Source organism: Armigeres subalbatus, chromosome 1, assembly GCF_024139115.2.
Source record: "Armigeres subalbatus isolate Guangzhou_Male chromosome 1, GZ_Asu_2, whole genome shotgun sequence".
NCBI lineage: Eukaryota > Metazoa > Arthropoda > Insecta > Diptera > Culicidae > Armigeres > Armigeres subalbatus.
Genome location: NC_085139.1, coordinates 137,302,137 through 137,325,253, shown reverse-complemented (window position 1 = coordinate 137,325,253; position 23,117 = coordinate 137,302,137). Strand labels below are relative to the sequence as shown.

The window sequence follows — 23,117 nt, the reverse complement described above, 5'->3', positions numbered from 1 at the left end:
ATAGCTGAAGAAAGCCGTCTGTTTTTGGAGTCGGGAACGGGACGGGAAAAAGGGGAAAAACCTTTAGCCGCATTTGCGCGCTATAAATTTTGGCGCCCAACGTGGGGCCGAGAGTCGCGTTTGGCTTGTGGATGCGGTGTGCCGAGTATGGGCCGTGGATCGCTAGAAGCGATTCCTAAATAAAAAGCCGTCGAACGGCTGTTCGACACATTTAACAAAAAAATAACTCCACACAATCAATTTCACTAATTACCTTCTCTTTTACTGAATCGCACACACAATTTGACCGCACGTAACCTTTGACAAAGGTCAATAACTTTGGCTACACTGAAGGAACAGAAAGTAACATTTAATTTAATCTTAAAGACTTCTCACATTTGAAATAATTTACCAAATAAAACACACCGCGACACTAAACAATTATCACGCACTCTCGCCTCTTCCACGGTCCAGGTCAGAATGGACGAGTAGAAGTTCTTGAAGCCCTCAGAATAAGTGAGGACTTATTGCTTCGTGAGCGGAAGTACGTGAAATTACCGAAGTAATTGCACGACTTGATCAAACGACGATTCTCATCAACCACGAAGGTGAACCGATTAAAGCGCTATCTCTTTCGCTTTCCTTTTCGTCTGAATGACCTGTCTCGCTTAATTTATCTTTGGACTCTTACACTTTTTAAAAGAGAGCAATGCTCGGATTGACCCTCGGGTTTTATAGCGGAGTGGGAATGATTGCATACGCTTTAATTAATGAAGGCGACTTGAATGCAAGCTATGCGGATTTGAAGTAGTGCATTTTATTGGAAATGGGGACACTGAATATCTCAAACATAAATGACTATGGGATGCAAGTGAATTTAACAATGAGCATAAATAATTACAAGTAGAAAATAAATTAACATTGAGAACAAAAATAATAAATAGAACGGAAATATTTATATTAGTTTATTATATTATATGTACAATTTCACGATTATATTCAATAAATCTAAAAATAATATTTACAAAATAGTGACCATGTTACAATCAATCAACGAAATACCCCAAAGCCGACTACGATGAAGTATTGGCAAAATAACATTGATATAATATTGTTATGTCAATGTCCATCAGTACCTAATACCTTGCTATTTCTGTAGTGTTTCATTGCTTCTATAGTCCATAAGGGTCTCCAGAAGATTCCGTTCGCTAAGGTGAAAAATCCTCATTATCTTCCGTATTCGTTTCTTCCGCTGCTGATTGAACTTCCTCACGTCCACTGAATTCCTTAAATCGTCCATATATCTTTAGGATTATTTATTCAAATTTAACCAAACATCTGGCGATTCGCTCAGTATTTTGCTAATGTAAACACCATTATTTTCGGTTTTCCACTCGGACTTTCTCCCGAGCAAACCTAATTAGGAATTCAAGTTGAATTTATATTTAATATATTCATAATGTAAATAATAACACTTACGACGTTTTTTTTACTAAAATAGTTCACTGTGTTAGAGTCGACTGTATCGTTCAATCATAAATTATGAGTAACACGGCTGAGACCATGCTGAGGGTGGCTGGGTTCGATTCCCGGTTCCGGGCTAGGCAATTTTCGGATTGGAAATTGTCTCGACTTCCCTGGGCATAAAAGTATCATCATGTTAGCCTCATGATATACGAATGCAAAAATGCTAACAAGGCTTAGAAACCACGCAGTCAATAACTGTGGAAGTGCTTAATGAACACTAAGCTGCGAGGCGGCTCTGTCCCAGTGTGGGATATAATGCCAATAAGAAGAAGAAGAAGAAGAACACGGCTACGCAATCTCATCTAATTGAAACGAGTTTTATTTATCGTCCGACGTTTCGACACGGGATTAGTGTCTTCTTCAGAGAAAGAGAAATTTGTTCGTTTGATGTCTTATGTTTTGTCTAACTATAACTGTCTGGTTTAGCTGGTGTCGGTACATAGTCTCGGAATCACTTTCCATTTCACTTGTGAAATACTGGCAAATGGCCACAGTTATATAACTAGGCAAAACATAAGACAAAAACCGAACAAATTTCTCTTTCCCTGAAGAAGACACTAATCCCATGTCGAAACGTCGGACGATAAATAAAACTCGTTTCAATTAGATGAGACTGCGTAGCCGTGTTACTCATAATTTATGATTCAATAGTTCGTGGACATTATACGAGCTCGAGAAATCAATCGAATCCAGCGCTTTTTGTTTATTTCGGCTGGTTGTAGTCCCGGGATCCTAGTGATTTTTACGTTTCAGGGGATGTAATTCTTTTTGGTTAGCCGTTCGCGTGGAAAAAATATTTTTTTTAGCTTTCGGTCAACTATTTGGATGCGCGTGTGTGTGATTTGCTGGCCTTTCAGGTTCAGGTACGAAGATTTTTTAATCATTGGTGTTTGACGTTTGAAAATTTGATTCTTAGGGCGATCCTGCTGATCGCTCAAGCGAATATTGGATTGGTTGCGTCGTCCGATATTCCATACCAGCCGTGCAGATGATAAACAGAAGTTTGTAAAGTATTATTTCCTATTGTCTCTCACTTTCGTCTTACGTATTTCTTTTGTCTTCGTTATTCTCCTTTTTATGTCAATTTCACGTTGAATCTTCTGGTTCGCAAGGAGAATGCTGTGTGGCTCCAAATGGCTGGAGCGAAATGCGATGACAGCCGCTCTCCGTTGGTGCGTGTGCACGCCACGGAGATCTGACAAGAAGAGGCCAAGTCATGGCTTGCTGCTTACCGATTGACACGCTGAGGTGGTAATATATAGTCACACGCTGATGGTAACTTACTCAAACCTCACATTCCCCTTCTTCTCTCACAAAAAAAGGAACAAAAAAAAATCCTCTAGCATAGGAAGCAGTGTTTTTTTTTTTCCAGACCTATTTTTGCGAGACGATGATAAATGTTCAACTTATTGCATTTGGAAACCCGATTAATGCATTTGAAAACTGAACTCTAAAATAAACTTGTCTTAACATCGGGGATTTCAATCGAAGTCAATTGAATGTCTCGTTTAAATGGTAATCTAAGTTGGTACCTAGTGTTATGATATTGATCTCTCAAGATACATTATGGATTGCAGCAATAATCTAAATAACTTATTCTGCCGAATGAATCCAACTATCAGCCTCGTGTATGGTAACACCGTCTAGCTGACCTTCAACATGTCGATGTTGAACTTCCGAACAATCGCCTTGAAAATTATATTTATTTAAAAAAGATAGAGATACCATACCTCAGTTTTAGATTTATGTTAACTAGTACTATTAGCCAACCACTGTCTCTAGTTTTTTGAAAGCTGGCAACGTTTTTTTTTTAAATTTCGTGACTTTCGGATATCTGATCCAACGGGCAATTCCTATATGACTACTAAGTCAGTGAATCCCAAAATAAACTTCAAGATAATGTGTTTCGCCTTCCAAACAACTTTGTGGCATATGATGGTTCTCCATATGTCTCAGATTCCGTTAGAATTAGCTTAGCTTGTGGTCTCATGTATACTGTCAATGGCATAAATTTGAAACTTATCCTGGAATTTTCTCTATCGACAACCCTTTTTTTTTCGGCAGTCGCCCAGGGGTGCTTTATGATTTACCAAATCATAAACTATTTTACAGCGGTTTTTCAATCTTGTGAATTTGCAAGCCACAACCAATTTACCATCGGTCTTCCAGCCACGCCCAACAACAATCCATTTGTGATTTTCCAAACCACAATCCATTTTCCAGCGGTCATCCCGACGCGCATTGAGATTTTCCAAACCACAATCCATTTTCCACCGGTCTTCCAGACGCGCTTTATTGCAATACGAACCACTTTGGTTATAATTTCTTTCAAACCATTAAATAGGGACACGGCAGGTATTTCCCACGAGAGCAACGTACATTTTCTAGAACTCCACTATAGCAGAACGTTTCTCCTGAGCTTATGATTTGGTACGTATGAGTTTTACAAAAAAGCGTCTCTTTTATTGGTTTTCGAGACTATGACGAACAGACGAAAATACCTGCCGTGTTCCTACTGTATTTTTCGAACATTAAACACTTGAATTCAACTCACCTTTTAAAATCAGCGTCAGGATACAAAAAACAACCTGGCAGGATCGCCAAAATGTGGGGCTTCAAATGGCTGGAGCAAAATTCGATGACAGCAGCTCTCCGTTGGTGCGTGTGCACGCCACGGAGATCTGACAAGAAGAGGCCAAGTCATGGCTTGCTGCTTACCGATTGACACGCTGAGGTGGTAATATCGGTAATATTCGCGACTACGAAAGTAAATGCTTCACGCACAGTCTGACAGTTCCTTATGGGATTTTACTGTGGAGGAACAAGAATGGGTGATTGGCGGCCATGTTTCACGCACAGTCTGACAGATAGCAATGAGATTTTGCCATAAAAGTGAGTAGAGGCATTACTTTCGTATTCGCAAATATAATCACACGCTGATGGTAACTTACTCAAACCCCACAAATGCTCCTGTAGCTGCTTTGTTCCTTTAAAAACAAATTATTGAAAATACACATCAATTGTCGTTTTGTTCGTTTTTGTTCAGCTCCTCATGAAATATTAAGTATATTTGTGGTCTCATCAAAATAATTAACCTATACGATAAAACTGTAAAGGAAATAAAACAAATTACAATTTTATAACTAAAATTAACCTTATTTGATGTCGCTTATTACGTAGGGCTCATTCACAAATTACATAACGCAAAAAAACACAGATTTGAACCCCCACCCACCCCTCCGTAACTTGTTTGTAACATTTCCGTCATAACCACCCACCCCCACCTGTGACGCATAACGTCTTATTAAAATTTCACAAAAATGATAAATTGTTATTTTTAGTGAACTCTTCCTTAACTTCCTTCATAGTACATAATAATACTGACAAATTTGAATTTAATTTAAAATTTCTTTTTTTATATTATTTTATTATCATAAATGTTACCCGTAACAGAACTAAACAAACCCACCCACCCCCTAGACAAACCGTAACATTTTGTAACGCAATATTATGCACCCACCCACCCCTTAATGCGTTATGTAATTTGTGAATGAGCCCTAACTGCTCCCTCTAACTCTCGCGAAAATCATAACTTCAAATAATAAAATTGGCACGGGCACAATGATCGATGGACTTCTCTAAAGACCTCTCCAATCTAAATTTAAAATGATATTTGTCCAACCTTCGAGTGCTATTAGGCTCCAAATTCTTCTTCTTCTTATTGGCATTACATCCCCACACTGGGACAGAGCCGCCTCGCAGCTTAGTGTTCATTAAGCACTTCCACAGTTATTAACTGCGAGTAACTTAGCCAGGTTACCATTTTTGCATTCATAATATCATGAGGCTAACACGATGATACTTTTATGCCCAGGGAAGTCGAGACAATTTCCAATCCGAAAATTGCCTAGACCGGCACCGGAAATCGAACCCAGCCACCCTCAGCATGGTCTTGCTTTGTAGCCGCGCGTCTTACCGCACGGCTAAGAAGGCTCCAAATTACATTCACTAAAATACCATCATAAATACCGCCTTCGTTTTGTCATTATTGATTGATAAAGTTATGAATCGCGTTGGACATTATTTCCATTAGCAGAAGCATTGAATATCGTCTGTCAGGCACTAAGCTTATTTTTCCCCGATAAAATTAAAACGGTTTTTGATAGCTTATGTGTCCTACACCTTCAAATTTCGAGTGCTCACAGACACAGTTGTAACAGAATTAATAATCCGATTCTGGATGGAGCTGCTTGCGTTAATTTTGTTGATATGTTTTGCTTAGTTTCAAATTTCAAAAATAGTTTCATTGTTACATTGTCGCCACTTCACAGTAAACATTGCATACCCACGCATTCAAACAACCAACTAAGCTACGAAGACCTCCGTCTTCGCTACCGAATGCGCCCAAGATTTCCAAATTGATTGGGGATAATAAAAAAAATCTTAAAATTAAAAAAAAACAAGACACTCCTTGGATTTGTTTTGAAAATCCTCGAAAATATCCGATTTTTTTTGTTGCCTCCTCAAAATATTATTTTTGGATAAAAAAAATCCATAGGGGGGGGCATAATTGTTTTCGAATATTTGTATCGGCCTAAATAATATCTCAAAAACTCTTGTAGGGTGCTATCAATACGATACACCGCGCGGCTGTTATAATGTGTCATAAACGCATTTGCGCAAGATTTCACGCGGCGTTTCCCATTCGAAAGGAACAATCGCACCCTAGGAAACGTTGCAATGATAATAAAATTTTCTCCACATAAGAATCGAGTAATACGTAATACGCAGAAAGCGCGGTGCGTCGTTTCTTCTGAGGAGTGCCGCGTGTACTTTTGGGCAAATGCCTTAATAACATTATTTTTGGGTGTTTCTTATCTTGTGTATCTATTTTCGAAATAAAGTGAAAAAATGATTGGTGAAACTCGATTTTCCGATTAAGGTCCGCCTAAATCCCTATAGTGGCACCGTCTGTTGAGGCATCGAATAGATTCAGTGATACCTGTTTAGATGCAAACTAAATACCAGTGCTGGAAAAAACTATAGTTTTAAAGTATAAATCTTGATTTGAATTAAGCGCGAAATGTATCCCACTTTTGGCCCAGACGCAAAGTATCAAACTTGTCGTTGCAAAATCTTAATTCCAAGTAATATAGATTTTCCAGATTGTTATTGCCAATCACGTTAATCGCCATTGATCAATTCGGCACCAACAATTCAAAAAGGGCAAAACTGCTTTTGTAAACAAGAGCTTCTTACAAAGTTGGTGGGCTAATGTGTGGCCACTCACGCAATCCAGCACCCATTAATGAAAGAAGAGAATTCGCTGCCTAGCAGTGACGTTGGATTGCGTGGGTGGACTCAAATTATCCCACCAGCTACGTGAGAAGCTTTTGTTTACAAAAACCGTTGCGCTCTTTTGAAATTTTTATTAATAAACTCTTACGATAATTGGGATTGCATTTTTGTATGGTCCCCACAATATCAACAAATCATCTTCGTTTCTACTTTTATTAAGTAAGGGATTGTCCTTGACTTTTTAACTCACCGTCTCACCATGTAAAATTTTCTCCATTCAAATGTGTTTTTAATTTTTATGGAGCGCAAATAACCGACATCCTCCCTTCCCCGTTAGTCCTTACGTAATTATTGCATGGCCCTCGCAATCCTCAAAGTGCTCTTAAAATCAAAATATCAATCTCTATCTGGAATAAGGGCGAATGTCGCAAGAGAGGATTGACTTCGTAGACTTCCCCTCTTTTAAATAAAAGTGACAAGCAACGGATTTCTTTGTGTGATGTACCATCTATCAGAACGATAGAAAACAATGCGAACTCGCATTCTTTTTTTTGCATGATGACCGTGCATTTCGTTGTTGCTACTCCGTGATTGACCAGAACAATCGCAATTGCACAGAGATCCAATCTCGCTTAACTTTTCAAGAGGACCTAAGTAACACTTTTTTCATGATTGAATTTACGTAGCGCAATCAACACAAAAACATGAAAGCTTTTGATTGCAGTACTCAAATTAATTCATGAAAAAAATGTTACTTAGGACCTTTTGAAAAGTTAAGCGAGCAATGGATGGAAGCATGGGATGTGCTCTCCAACCTCATTGTGCACAGCCCGAGAGCTATAGTATTTTGAATGGTCGGATCTGGCCACGTCCTCACGGTCTGTCGAGGATGGGAAGGAATTGATGATGGAATCACTCGTCCACTGCAAGCCGAGAACACCTCTGCACTCGCCACGGGCGCATGCGGAATTTTATTGGAATTTTGGAGCTAGGATCTATGACAGAGGTTCGTCTTGGTTAACGGGTTGCCACTGTGATAGTAATGAGAGGGTGGTGTTTTGTATTGGAAGTAACCTGCTAGAACTAGTAAAGTTTTAGGTATAGGATAGAAGATGGAAAAGGTATGATAGCCCATTTCCCATACTGATAAGACATTCATATCAAGGAAAATTATGCTTGCAGCGGCTATACCCTTATTATGAAATTTAATCCAGTAGAATGCCCTGATGTTCCTTCATTTTTTCCCAAATATAAGTTCATGACATGTTTTAACTGTGCTTACCTTATTGTTGAACATCCTAATCATTTTGTACTGGTATCTATATAAAAATATTTGTACTTTGTGAACAAGGTACCATTAATCTGATTAGTTCAAACTTCTTTTGGGTTGATAACAAAATAACTCAATTATTTTTCTATTGAATTCAAAACTGTAAAGTAAAATGGCCTTTTGGACATGGAATAACGCTCGTAATAATTTCAGTGCGTGCAACTCACAGTTCATATCGATCTGGACGGACTGCTCCACCGCGGTGGCCCGTTCATGATTGCTGGCCTTACACACCAGCTTCGAGTGCAGGTCCTGCCGGCTCAATGGTCCCAGCACAATCTCGCTGCGGAGGTGCTTGCTCAATGGCATGTTCTTCGATTCGGCCACCAGTGGATTACCGTCGCGAAACCAGCTGACTGTTGGTAGTGGCCGACCGCCATAAACATCACATCGTAACGTTACGATATCGCCCTCGCTATAGGGGCCGGCCACCGTTGTCCGATCGATGCCCAGCTGGTCTTGTATCACAACCCGTTCGGGTGGAACTGTAATGAAGAAAAAAAAATGGACGCGAAATGAGTGTTATGATACCTTACTATCTGGTGGAGCTACGGTTTCATGTTGGGGTATGTTACGAAGCTGCTGACTATAGTTATTCAGTGTTTCATACACATGTCCATGTGCGTTATTCTGTTCCAATGCATTGCGGTGTTGAGAAAACTTTGATCTTTTGTGGTGTATCGAATTTAACCTCTACCAGAATGGAATGGTTTCGTTTGGTTCAGTAAATATGGTTTCTCGTGTATTAATATGAAAAAGTGAGAAATCAGGCCATGATTGTGAGCGGAAAAAAAACCTCTCAATAAAAAAGATCATTCTGAACCGAACTGATTTTCTGGCAACAAAATACGTTCGAATGGATTCCTAAAATGAGTACAACCAGATTTTTTATTTGCATTTCACCGTTTTTAACACAGAGAAAGGCACCAACATTACTTGGTGAAACAACGGTGTTTTTTTTTTAATTTTTAACGTTGTTTTTTCTTCGTCTGTTTTTACAAAATAGCGAAATTTGTTCACGATTTGTGTAAATCATAATGCTGGCAGAAAAAAAACTTAAAAATAAAAAATACGAAATGACAAATCTTTGTCTCAAGTTAAATATTCACCGAACCTTAAACTGTGCAAAGTTTTCACCCGCATAAACGATATCCGCAATAAATTTCACAACCAAACGGAACACATTGCACCACCAGTGAAATCCCAATTCACAACCAAGAACTGACCGGTTAGCCCATTTTGTGATTTCAGCTTCACACCGGTGCTGGTGACCAGGGGAGGATATCGTGATCGTTCACCTTACGAATGGAAACGGCAGTTTTCAAAGAGCAAAAATTATACAATTACATTATTCATTTAATTTTTATTTATTTATATACTTTTTTCCCATCCACGGAGCAGAGCTTTCACGCGAAATATGAGCCCCGCCGGAATACGTTATCTCCGCTTTGCAGTATGGAAATGGGACATAAAAAATCTCCGATGAAACATTCCGCGTGAAAACGGTTCAGCATTGACCCGACTAATGGCGGTTTAAAATGAATGAAAAAAAAATCGCATTCTACACCGAACGGAGCTCATGTGATGTGGTGAACATTAGGAAAAATCCAATACTGGAAGGTAATTAGTCCCTGGACAAGGAATAATCGGTGGATTGGAGAGATGATGTGTTCAACCGTATCATTTATTACCATTTTAGCAAATGCTATAAAATTTTGCATCAGATGTCTTGCATCAAGATTCAAGCTTATGAAACGAGAGAATTTTCTAAATATCGTCATATGATATTCAATTTTTTCATATTAAAGACATCTAATGCACGATTTGGTAAAATTTGCTTAAATTATAGAAAAATGAGTTTTCATCGGAGAGAATAAATTTGCTTCATTTTTCATAGAATTTTGTTCTGTTTTTTTTTCAGTTTGATCAATCAAAACGTTTCCATTATCATTCTTCAATTTACGAACAGATTCATCGAGTTGCAAGATTGTTAATTCGTTTAAACCGTCAACCATTTCTTCAAAGTGACTCATTCTTCAATAACTAATTTTGGGAGCTGATTATTGGATTGTGTCCATCGGTTTTCAACGCAATATTTTGTTCTACAATTTCGTCACTTATTGTAGGGTTGTTTCTAGACTTTATCTCATAGCTCTTATGATCATCACATCAACAAAAAGGCAATGAAAAGAAATTTGGTGTGTTACCTGATTTTGTGATTTTTCCAGCAAGTACACGCATGTTAGTAAAACGAAGAAACGAGATTGGTTGGTACTTGGTACTTCTATTTGGTACTTCTATTTGGTACTTCTTTCTTTTGCGGTTAGATGAATACATGTTAAGTGTGATTTAAAAGGAATCAGTTCCCCTATGAAATAATTATGAATTTTAATCATTTAGTGTAAGTTAGTGTAACTGTCGCTCTAGGTCTTAGTCTGATGAAATTTATACTTCGACGTTGTAGGAAAAGTACAGAACTTCAAATCCACCATACAACTGATTTAAACATTAAGCTTCTGTAAAGAGTTATTGGATTAGGGGAGAACAGTGCATAACGCACCCTCTGGGCAAAATGGCCTCACTCATAAAATCCCTTCAAATCCCTTCATAATCACTAAAATTTAACGATTTGCGATCCTTCAGCTTTACCCGTAAGATTAACGTTCAATCCATTAAGAGCTGGTTTTGTACATTTTGCATCTACACGTTGAAATGGTTTGGTTTATATTGGTAAAAACATCGAAAAAGCTTAAGGGATGCATATTGGACTGTTCTCCCTTAGATACATTTTTAAGAAATCTATAACGGTCGTACATAGGGTTACTACTTCTTAAATACATGACATGTTCTGGTTTCAGTATATGCACTTTATTTTATTTTTTTTATTTTAACAATCGATACTATGAACCGAGCTTAACATTCATTATGCTTGATATATGGTAAAGTTATGCTAATGAGCTTACTGAAAAAGCTTCTGATTCCACCGCGTGCAGTCAGCGTCTTCGTGGTCTTCCACGGAGTTACCGGCCTCTACCCGGTTCACATTTGAATATTGTTTTCAGTATTCTTTTCCCCGACATTCACACAAAGTTACCAGCCCACTGAATTGTGCAGTATTTAATACGATCCATAATATTTTCTTTTTTTGCACTTGATACATTTCGTGATTCATGCGAATCCCAATATCCAAACTCTCTCACAAGTCCGTATGGGGTATCCCCCGGTGTTATCAAACAAAATTTCACCGTTCATATTGCATTGAGCATTATTTCAAGCACGGTGCTTGGCATTAGAATCATCAATTATGAAAAATGTTGTATACATATAAGTTTTCAACAAAACCCCAGTGCATTGGAAAGAAAAGTACGCAGCTATATTTAATTTAAAATGTAATCCATCAGAGGCATCCAAAGTCCTAACGATGAAAAAAAGTCCCATTCGTTTAATTATCCACCAACACGATAATTACGTGCTCAAAACGCACAATTCCAAGTCCTGGTGTTAGGTGGGACGCTAAACAGACCTGACACGATGACCCTCCGACGAGACAGGAGGTTTGCGCAGGCTCAATAAGCTGCCTTTAAAAACAACCATTACAAACGACATAGAAGATAATACGACCCGATATAATCGGCACGATCACGATTGGAAGCTTGGAACATGGAACTGCAAGTCGCTAGGCTTCGCAGGTTGCGACAGGATAATCTACGATGAATAACAACCCCGCAACTTCGACGTCGTAGCGCTGCAGGAAATCTGCTGGACAGGACAGAAAGTGTGAAAAAGCGGAAATCGAGTGGCTACCTTCTACCAAAGCTGTGGCACCACCAACGAGCTGGGAATCGGCTTCATAGCGCTGGGCAAGATGCGCCAACGTGTGATTGGGTGGCAGCCAATCAACGCAAGGACGTGCAAGCTGAGGATAAAAGCCCGTTTCTTCAACGTCAAATCGTCATCAGTGACATGAACGCTCAGGAAGGAAGGAAGGAAATGTACAGACCGGTAATCGGATAGTCTGCATACCGTATCGAACGGCAACGGCCAACGATGCATAAACTTTGCAGCCTCCCGCGGAATGGTAGTCCGAAGCACTTTCTTCCCTCGCAAGAATATCCTCAAGGCCACATGAAAATCACCTAATTAGGTAACGGAAAACCAAATCGACCACGTTCCAATCGACGAAAAATTCTTCTTCGTCATCACGAACGTCTGCACGTACCGCAGTGCGATTATTTAATCAGACCACTACCTCGTTGCAGTATGTCTGCGCTCAAAACTCTCGACGGCGATCAACACGCGTCGGAGTCGTCCGCCGTGGCTAAACATTGGGCGGCTACAAGACTGTAGACTAGCCCAATGATACGCGCAGCAGCTGGAAGTGGCACTTCTAATGGAAGAGCAACTAGGCGCAGCGTCTCTTAAAGATGGCTGGAGAGATATTCGATCCGCTATTGGAAGCACTGCATCCGCTGCACTAGGTACAGTGCTCCCGAATCAGAGAAACGACTGGTATGACGGCGAATGTGAGCAGTTAGTTGAGGAGAAGAATGCAGCATGGGCAAGATTGCTGCAACACCGCACGAGTGCGAACGAAGCACGATACAAACGGGCGAGGAACAGACAAAACTCGATTTTTTTGAAGGAATAAGCGCCAGCAGGAAGATTGAGACCGTGAACGCACGAAAGTTCCATGAGAAGTTAAACCGTTCCACGGTGTGCCTGTGACCGTTATTAACGAAAAAAATGTCCATCCATTCTGAACTCGTATTTCGAAAGATATAACATCCAGGCGTCTGCTATGAAAATTCCAAAATATTTTATCTGGGGCAGCGGTTCTCAACCTTTTTCTTGAGAGGTACCCCTTCGAACTTTTGCATTAATTGAGTACCCTCTATGATTTTTTTGCTGTAAATGAAAAAAATCGTAACTCTACAAGTATATGAAAAATGGACCTAAAACTAACGGAATATATGGCTCTCCATAAACTTTTCTGAATTTTTTTTTTTTTTAAATTTTCCATTTAAAATTAAGTTCTTACATCGAGGGACTGACTGTAGGGACTGTTTTGACTAATGAAGGCTTCGAATCTATGACAAAAGGTCGAAAGACATAAGGTCGACAGGACAAAAGGTCGAAAGATAAAAGGTCGAAAAGACAAAAGGTCGAAAGGGCAAAAGGTCGAAAAGACAAAACGTCGAAAGGGACAGAAGGTCGAAAGGACAAAAGGTCGAAAGATACAAAAGGTCTAAAGGGACAAAAGCTTGAGCTTGAGCTTGAGCTTGATTGACTGCTCGTAGTTGCTACTCCATTATGACCAGATCAGCTGTTCTTGCACAGGGAACCAACAGATGTTTGCTTGGGACTAGCACACATCTTCAACGTACAAGTACTGGTGATCTCATTTGTTAGGTCATACTGGCGCCTGCCACGTCAGAATGCAAGTCAATGTAGGGAAGGGGGAGGAAATGATGTTGCAATCACTCGCCCACTGCAAGCCGAATATACCTCTGCACTTGCCACGAGTTCATGCGGAATTTGTTGGAATTTCTGGGTTAGGTTGGAGAGGCAGAGGTCCGTCTTGGTTAACGAGCTGCCAATGTGATAGATAGGAGAAGGTAACTGATGGAATTTCTAATTGGATGTAGGAAACGAGCTCTATAGTTCATTTCCAATTCTAGCAGATTACTGTTAGAATAGTCGAGTTGAAGGTATAGGAATAGTAATGGAAACGGTATGGAAGTCCATTTCCAGTTCTAGCGATTGCTAGAACATGAGAAATAAAAAGAAAGATATAAAGTAGGAGAATGGAACGGACCTGGGATTGAACCCACGACCTCCTGCATATGAGGCAGAAGCAGTAGCCATATGACTACCAAGCCCGCTTCGAAACAAGAGAGATCACGCATTGAACTGATTAATTTTATTACCGACCGCGCAATGCAGAACACAATAATTCGGCCGACCGCGCGATCGTTCTGCTGTCCAAAACATGATAGAACACACACTAAACTCACAAAAGGTCGAAAAGGACAAAAGGACGAAAAAGACAAAAGGTCGAAAGAGACAAAAGATCGAAAAAGACAAATCGTCGAAAGGGACAAAATTCCGATCAAGAAAAAGTTGATAACAAGTTGGGTGTTTGTGCTATGCATTGAACTTCAAGCAGAAATAATAACACACTCCCCGGGTAGAAACCGTGATGTTGATAACAAAACATGGTATTATTTTGTTTGAAATAAGAGTAAAAATAACATGTGAAAATCACAAAACATTGCATTTTTGTTATTTTCGCTTGTTATTTTTACTCTTATTTCAAACAAGTTCATATCATGTTTTGTTATCAATAACACGTTTTACTGTTAATGAGCTATTATCTATAGATGCCATTTTCAAAGAAGGAGAAATTACTATGAAACAATATTATGAATGTCTAGATAGTTTTGTTAGAGATAAAGCAGATTGTTCATTTTGGAAATGAATAAAACTTGTATTGCGCATAACAGAGTTGTCCTATACAGTTGGCAAAAAATTGCCCTTTTATTTTTCACTATTTTTAACAATTGAATAAAATGCATTCAATGAGTGCAAATAATAGATGGATATCAAGGTTTTCTAAATGCCACTTCCATCTGCCAAAATAGGGCACGCATTGATGTATTTGATGTGCGTCGTGCGCCATTATGACAGATCGATATGATATTTAGAAAACCCAAACATCCACCTATTAGTTGTACTCACTGAATGAATTTTAATTAATTGTTAAAAATTGTGTTATATTGATCTTATTGATCTTTTGCTTCTTTCGACCTTTTTCGCTTTCGACCTTTTGGTCCCTTTCGACCTTTTGTCTTTTGGACCTTTTGCCCGTTCGACCTTTTGTCTTTCGAGTTTTTGTACTTTCGACCTTTTGTCCTTTTCGACCATTTGTCCCTTCGATCTTTTGTCTTTCGACGCTTTGTCTTTCGACTTTTTGTCCTATCGACCATATGTCTTTCGACCTTTTGTCCCTAACCCAAGGCTTCCAAGCATGTTGAAAGGAGGCTTCCGAGCCTTTTGGAAGTAGGATTTCGCGCCTCTTCCGAGAAAACCTTCCAAGCCTATTGAAGATAGTCTTCCCAGTTTCTTGAAAGGCGGCTTTCAAGAGCCACTTACAAGGAGGCGTCCGAGCATCTTGAAAGGAAGCCTCTGAGTTGCTTGAATAAAGAATTACGAGCCCCTTGAAGAGAGGGTTCCGAGCCTCTCGAAAGAAGGCTTCTAAACACCATCAAGGGAGGCTTCCGAGCGTCTTGACAGTAGGCTTCCGAGCCTCTTGAAATGAGGCTTCCGAGCCTCTTGTAAGGACGCTTTCGAGACTCTTGAAAGGAGGCTTTCGAGCCTTTTAAAAGGAGGCTTCCGAGCCTCTTGAAATGAGGCATTCGAGCCTTTTGAAAGGAGGCTTCCGAATCTCTTGAAAGGAGGCTTTCAAGCCTCTTGAAAGGAGGCTTCCGAGCGTCTTGAAAAAAGGCTTCCGAGCCTCTTGAAAGGAGGCTTCCGCGCCTTTTAAAAGAAGGCTTCTGAGCCTCTTGAGAAAGGCTTCCGAGCCTCTTGAAAGGGGGCTTCCAAGCCACTTGAAATCAGGCTTCCTAGCCTCTTGAAAGGAAGCTTCCGAGCCTCTTAAAAAAAGGCTTCCGAGCCTCTTGAAAGGTAGCTTCCGCGCCTCTTGAAAAGAGGCTTCTGAGCCTCTTGAAAAAGGCTTCCGAGCCTCTTAAAAGAAGGCTTCCGAGCCTCTTGAAAGGAGGCTTCCGAGCTTCTTGAAAGAACTTACGAGCCATTTTATGGAAGGCTTCCGAGTCACTCGAAAGGAGGGTTCTGAGTATCTTGAAAGGACACATCTGAGCCTCTTAAAAATACGCATTCAAGCTTCTTAAAAAAAATAATTCCGAGCATCTTGACGGGACGTTTTCGAGTTCTTGAAAGGAGGCTTCCAAGCCTCCTTGGAGCCTTCTTGGAAAGAGTCTTCCGAGCCTATTGAATGGGGGCTTTTAAGCCCCCTGAAAAGAGGCTTCGGAGTTTTTTGAATAAACACTTTTGAGTCTTCCGAGCCTCTCGAATGGTGGCTTTTTAGCCACTTAAAATGAGGCATTGAAGTATCTTGAGTGGACGCTTCCAAGCTTCTTGAAGGAAAAAATCCGAGCCTCCTAGAGGAAAGCTTGCGAACCACTCAAAAGGAGGCTTCTGAGCCTTTTGAAAGGAGCTTTCCGAACCTTTTTCAAAGAGTCGTCCGAGCCTTTTAAAAGAAGGCTTTCAAGCCTGTTGGAAGAAGGCTTTTAAGCCTCTTGAAAGGAGACTTTCCAGCTTTTTAAAAAGTCCCGAGTAGCACAGTAGCACAGAGTTTTTGTAACTCATATAGTACCAAATCGAGTCACATAAGTGCTGTGGCAACCAAAGCAGTAAGACTTGTGCAACTAGGTAGTCTTCCGGGCCTTACAAAAAAGCTGAAGTATCTTGAATGGGCGCTTCCAAGCCTCTTGAGAGAAGAATTCGAGCATTTCAAAGGAAGGCTTCGAGCCTTTTGAAAGAAGGTATCGAGCCTTTTGAAAGGAAAAGCAGAAAAAAAAGTTTATTGAAAAAAGCTTGTCTTCCGGGCTTCTTAAAAGAAAGTTTTCGAACCTCTTAAAATGAGGCTTCCGGGTCACTTGAAAGGACGCTTCCGAGAAGCGTAGAAGGATGCTTCCAATTCTCTTGCAACGAAGCAACTGAGCTTTTCGGGAAAAGTCATCCTGTCTCTCAAATGAAGGCTTTCAAAACTGTAGACTCTAGATTTCATTCTGTTTGGCCTGGTAGATTGCACAGAAATTTTTGAAAAATTTGTTCATTCGAGGTTTTGCCCTTTTGATGTTTTGTCTCACAGCCCTTCATCCGTTGTACTGGTTGTGGAGGTCAGGATTCAATAGGCCATGATTTACTAATCACCATGCATATTATGTACAAGACAAAGTTTAGAAATAAAAAAAAATACAAAATTGTCAAAACTTTATCAATAAGTTTTGATTAAAATTGTAATTCATCCGCCATTAAGCATTTCGTTCGAGGTACCCCCTGGGCTCGGCGAAGGTACCCCCAGGGGTACATGTACTCCAGGTTGAGAATCGCTGATCTAGGGAATCCAAAGTTATAGCAGTTACAAATTTAATGATTTTTGCGTTCGATATTTCACTAATATGCAACCATATATACCGTGAATTTCCTCCTGATTACATCTAAATAAATTATCATCAATTATGCAATTTGCAACCTCAATAAACTATAACCTAAAACCTATTCTTTGAATAATAGAAAATAGCGAAGGATGTTAGAGATAACATTGTTCTAATATCAATGACAAAATAGACAATACAACCACAATACAGTATTCAAATTACAAAATTATTGCACTTCAATCTCCTAATCATACCAAAGTGTGAATATTGTCTATGACATACAAGTAACTACACTCTGTATGATGATTCTGCCTTTATTAAATATTATTCAAAGAAAAGGTTTAGGTTAAAGTTGATTGAGGTTGCAAATTGCATAGTTTATGATAATTTATTTGGATGTAATCAGAAGGAAATTCGGATTGAAAATTGTCTCGACTTCCCTGGGCATAAAAGTATCATCGTGTTAGTCTCATGATATACGAACAAAAAAATGGTAACTTGGCATAGAAACCACGCAGTTAATAACTGTGGAAGTGCTTAATGAACACTAAGCTGTGAGGCGGCTTTTTCCCAGGGTGGGGATGTAATGCCAATAAGAAGAAGAAGAAGAAGGAAATTCACGGTATATATGGTTGCATATTAGTGAAATATCGAACGCAAAAATCATTAAATTTGTAACTGCTATAACTTTGGATTCCCTAGATGAAATATTTTGAAATTTTCATAGCAGACGCCTGGATATTATATCTTTCGAAAGGCGAGTTGAGAATGGATGGACCTTTTTTTCGATAATAACGGTCACAGACACATCGTGCGTTCACGTAACGGCCGCGTGCCACAGCTTGATATGTGAAAGGACATAAACGGGAACCTTCTTACAAATGAGCGTGAGGTGATCCAAAGGTGGCGGCAGCACGACGAAGAGCACCTGAATGGCGATGTGGCAGACAACGGTGGCGGTATGGTAACGAACCTAGGAGCACGCGCGCAAGACATGCGATTTCCGGCTCCGAATCTCCAGGAAATCCAGGAGGAGATTGGTCGGCTGAAAAACAACAAAGTCCCAGGGGTTGATCAACTACCAGGAGAGCCGTGTCCCATCTACAAAAAGGGCGATAAGCTGGATTGTAGCAACTACCGCTGAATCACATTGCTGAACGTCACCTACAAGGTAATCTCCCAAATTGTACGCCGCCGACTAACACCAGTTGCAAGATACTTCGTGGGGCGGCGGGATTTATGGGTGCACGCTCTACCACAGATCAAGTTATGCTGCTTTAGTGGAATGTGTGTGTGTGATGATTCCTGCTTATAAAATCAGGAGCCGCAGGCGCAACACGGATCAAGCGTGTAATACAGATCCAGAGCCAGCTAATTGTTCACCGTAGATGCACAATTTTACAAAAGCGGATAAATTTGGTGAGATTGTTCCAATATGGATTAACTACTATTCCAATGTAAAAAATAATAAGGTTTTTCAATATGATTGTAATTTTCAAACTAAATACGCGCTGGATTACAGAATCCGGAAGTTTGTTTATGGATCCATTATCCATTTGATAGTGGTAGCATAAACAGGCGGGGCTTATTGTAAGCAAAAGTGACCTCGGACTGGTCATGAAATACCAGGCAGTCTGAAACGGGTCACTGGAGCTGCAATAGAGCTAGCACTTTCTAACTCCCGGATTAAATCTGACTGTAAAAAACGTAAAACAGACAGCTTTCTTCCATAACATCACTGGGGGTTAGTTTATTTATTTATTTTATTTATTTTTTTATTTCGTCAACCGACGTAGACTAGTACATATACAATATACATGTTTTTCTTTATTTTCTTAATGCTATAAATACGGTATTATAGTGTATAAAAATCAAAATAGTTTGGTTAAGTAGTGTTTAATTTTGGGATTTAATGTAAATTTAGATGTGTAGGTTTCGAAATGTGACAAAATATTTTTTTAGGTTCTGCCGAGACATTGTAAAGTCAATAGTTTCGCAGTGTTGATTATAGATAGCCATCATCTGATTGAGAGGTCCGAATTTTGCATAATTTGTACGGCAGTGATTAATAAAAAATGTATGTCGATGACGCAGTTGTCGAGATGGTATGTAGAAATTTAATTTCGATAAAATGTTTGTTGAATCAATACGCTGCGAAACTATATTGTTAATAAATGAAACCATTGCAGTTTCACGACGCTCTTTCAAAGATTGAATGTTTATAAGCTTGCAGCGTGCCTCATATGATGGAGGTGGGAATGTTGTCCAACCTAATTTACGAAGAGCAAATAATAGGAATTGTTTTTGTACTGATTCTAATCTTTCTTCGTGTGCTATTGAAAATGGAGACCATACAATGCTGCAATATTCCAGTATCGACCTTACATAAGCAATATATAATGTTTTAATTGTGTATGGGTCATGAAAGTTATAGCAGAAACGTTTTATAAAACCCATCATATTATTTGCTTTATGAATAATGGTGTTGTAATGGTCGATGAATGTTAGTTTGGAGTCTAAGATAATTCCTAAATTCCTAACTCTATCGCATTTCTCTACAACCTGGTTTCCTAATGTAATTGAGAGATTTGATGCTGTTCTTTTTCTGCTGAATGGTATAAGGTTACATTTTTTCTACATTCAGTTGCAATAGGCTTTTATTGCACCATTCGTAGAATGTGCATATTTCGTTCTGGAATATGTTGAGGTCATTTTTATTCGCTATTTCCAAAAAGAGCTTCATGTCATCTGCATAGATTAACACTTTAAGTTTGTCAAGAATGAAGGAAATGTCGTTTACATATATTATGAATAATAGAGGCCCCAAATGAGAGCCCTGGGGGACACCGGAAGTGGCTTGAATGGGTTTTGATCTATTGTTGTTAAATTTTACAATCAATTGGCGATCAGTTAAGTAGGATTCAAGCCATTTGAGTAGTCCCGGCTCAATTCCAGTTTTTTTCAATTTGAATAGAAGCATGGGTATATCTATGCGATCAAATGCTTTACTGAAGTCAGTATAAAGAGCTTTTACATGGTTTCCTTTATCCATTGCATTCAGGGCATAGTCAACAAATTCAAGAAGATTAGTTGAACTTGAACGCCGTTTACAGAAGCCATGCTGTGCGTCTGTTATTCGGTTTTTTACTTGTTTGAATAATGTTTCGTTTACTATGGCCTCAAAAAGTTTTGGAATGCAAGAGATAATGGCTATTCCACGATAATTACGTATGTCTGATTTTTTTCTAGATTTGAAAATGGGTATCAAAAATGAGTTTTTCCATATATTTGGGAATTTTCCTGATTCTAGTGACATATTAAATAGCCAAAATAATGGAGTGGTTAGTTCCACTGCTAGGGTTTTCATAAATATAGGAGGGATTCCATCAGGACCAGGACCTTTCGAAGCATCTAAATTACGTAGGGCCTGCAAAATGTCATGGACATGAAGTTGATTCACTCCAATATCATTTGAAAACTCTGGAAAAAATGCAAAATAGTCGCGGTCACGATTATTTTCAGAAAATGTAGAATAGGTTTCCTGGACACACACACACACACACGCTCTACCACAGATCAGGTGTTCGCCGTACATACGTCAGGTAATGCACGAACACGGATTTCCGGATAAACTGATACGGTTGATCAAGGTGACGATGCATCGGGTGATATGTGTAGTTCGAGTTTCAGGGGCATTCTCGAGTCCCTTCGAAACGCGCAGAGGGTTACGGCAAGGTGATGGTCTTTCGTGTCTGCTATTCAACATCGCTTTGGAAGGGGTAATACGAAGGGCAGGGATCGACACGAGTGGTACGATTTTCACGAAGTCCGTCCAGTCATTTGGTTTCGCCGACGACATTGATATTATGGCACGTAACTTTGAGAGGATGGAGAAAGCCTACAGGGGTTAGACAAAAAGGTTGAGATAGGTAATTTCAAAAGGTTGAGATAGGTAACCCACGTTGGTTGGACCACGTCCTGTAGATGGGCAGCATTGAGCCCGAAACCGGTTGACAAAAAGGTAATTTGAAAAAAAAAATCCTTTTTTCGTTTGTAAGAACCATAAGTGTTGTGTCCAGTCTCGCGTCGCGTTTTATGTATGTGATTGTTATATGTCTCTATATTTTTTAAAATAAGTTTTATAGTACTTTAGACGTCTCGACTACTCTTGATATCAAGAAATAGCAACACTTTTCGCACAATGCATGTCATTTGAAACTCAGTCTTCTTCTTCTTCCACTTTGCTCTGCAAAATTAGAAGTTTTTTTCTTTTCTCGCAATACACTGAACCAGAATGTCCAAATGATTCGTTGTTTAGCGTAAAATAAAACCATATGATCAGCATTCGAACCACAAGTTAGTATCATTAAAGGGCGGAGGCAAATCAGTTTTCAGGGACTCGTGGGATGAACCTCATCATTCAATCGTCAGTGTACAGAGTCCAGGTTACAACTAATTTTTCAACAGTAGCCCCCATGATGCACATTATGAAATATTAAATAATTGAATGCTTGATTCTTCTTTCCTTTCAATGATCAAAAGCTTAATTTCAAAATTTGCATAAATTACCATTACCAAAACGAATTCCTATAACAATTCAACATCAACTCGGATTGCCGCAGCATCTGTATCTGATGCAACATGGTTTTCAATTTCTGTGAAATTTCATATACCGTAATCCGGGGGGACATTGATCACCGGGGTAACATTGATCAGTTTCACCATTTTCAAGAAATGAATAAAATACTATTTCCTGTTATCACAATTACTTATTGTGAGTTACGTATCATAATCTTGACTAAATTTGCTGCTGAATGATATAACCTTCGGATGTATTTGCATTTATTTTTCGCCAAAATTTGAACAATAAAATCTACATTAATTTTTGAACTCTCAGCAAGCTGCCAAAAAAGCACTCAAAACAAGTATAATAACAACAAAATTAAGCTCGAACCTATAGTTATGTGATAAGCAATCTTATTTTCTTGGTTAATCCATAGTTTTTGTTTCGAAATTTTGATATATGTTGTTAAAAAACCAGATAATTCCATTAGCGGTGATGATGTTTTTCTCGAAACAATCGATGCACAACGCTTCAGCGTAAGAGATTCCAACTATAATTGCCTGCATGCGCTTACTCTATAAAAGATAAATCTAGACCAACATTTGAAAAGGGCGTAACAGCCAAAATTTATTCCTTCTGATTCTTTGTCCACATATATAGCTATACATGTAGACAAAGAATCAGAAGGAATAAATTTTGGCTGTTACGCCCTTTTCAAATGTTGGTCTAGAAATGATTCATCAAAGTTACCCCAAATTGAAAAATAAAAAACTCGGCATAAAACATTTTAAAAACAAGTTTAAAATTATCAAATTATCAAGAACAACAGCCTTATACGTTCTACTTGTAGCAGTACTCGTTTTAAAAATATGAAAAAAGCTAAAGCTATGATTTCACTTACGGGGGAAATATTTACGAAATTTAATTAAAAAAATGATCAATGTTCCCCCGGATTACGGTATCTCTGTTTATTAACAGCACTATGTGCATGAATAGGAATGTTTGGTCAATTGAAATGTATAGAGCTGCTTAATACCTCATGGTGGAAAGCTCACGTGTAATGAACGTTGTAATTGGCTCCGGCAACTAATAGCAGTTCGGATGTTTAAAATTCCTATCCAGTTGGGGTTAAAATTAAACATCGATCAAATTTTCACGAGAATTTTACTTCAAGGGAATTTATTTCAATGAATTTCTGGTTTTCTCCACCATTGGCGCATTTTTATTTAATAGTATTAGA

General features: G+C 39.0%; 1 protein-coding gene across 1 annotated transcript in view; it reads right to left on the bottom strand.

Moving 5' to 3' along the window:
* The window catches only part of LOC134206672 (hemicentin-2), an 821,032-nt gene that overhangs the window by 56,506 nt on the left and 741,409 nt on the right, over positions 1-23,117 (bottom strand). Inside the window, exon 5 of the mRNA XM_062682403.1 lies at positions 8,302-8,619. Within this exon, the coding sequence (XP_062538387.1) occupies positions 8,302-8,619 (318 nt within the window). The remainder of the gene's footprint in view (positions 1-8,301; positions 8,620-23,117) is intronic.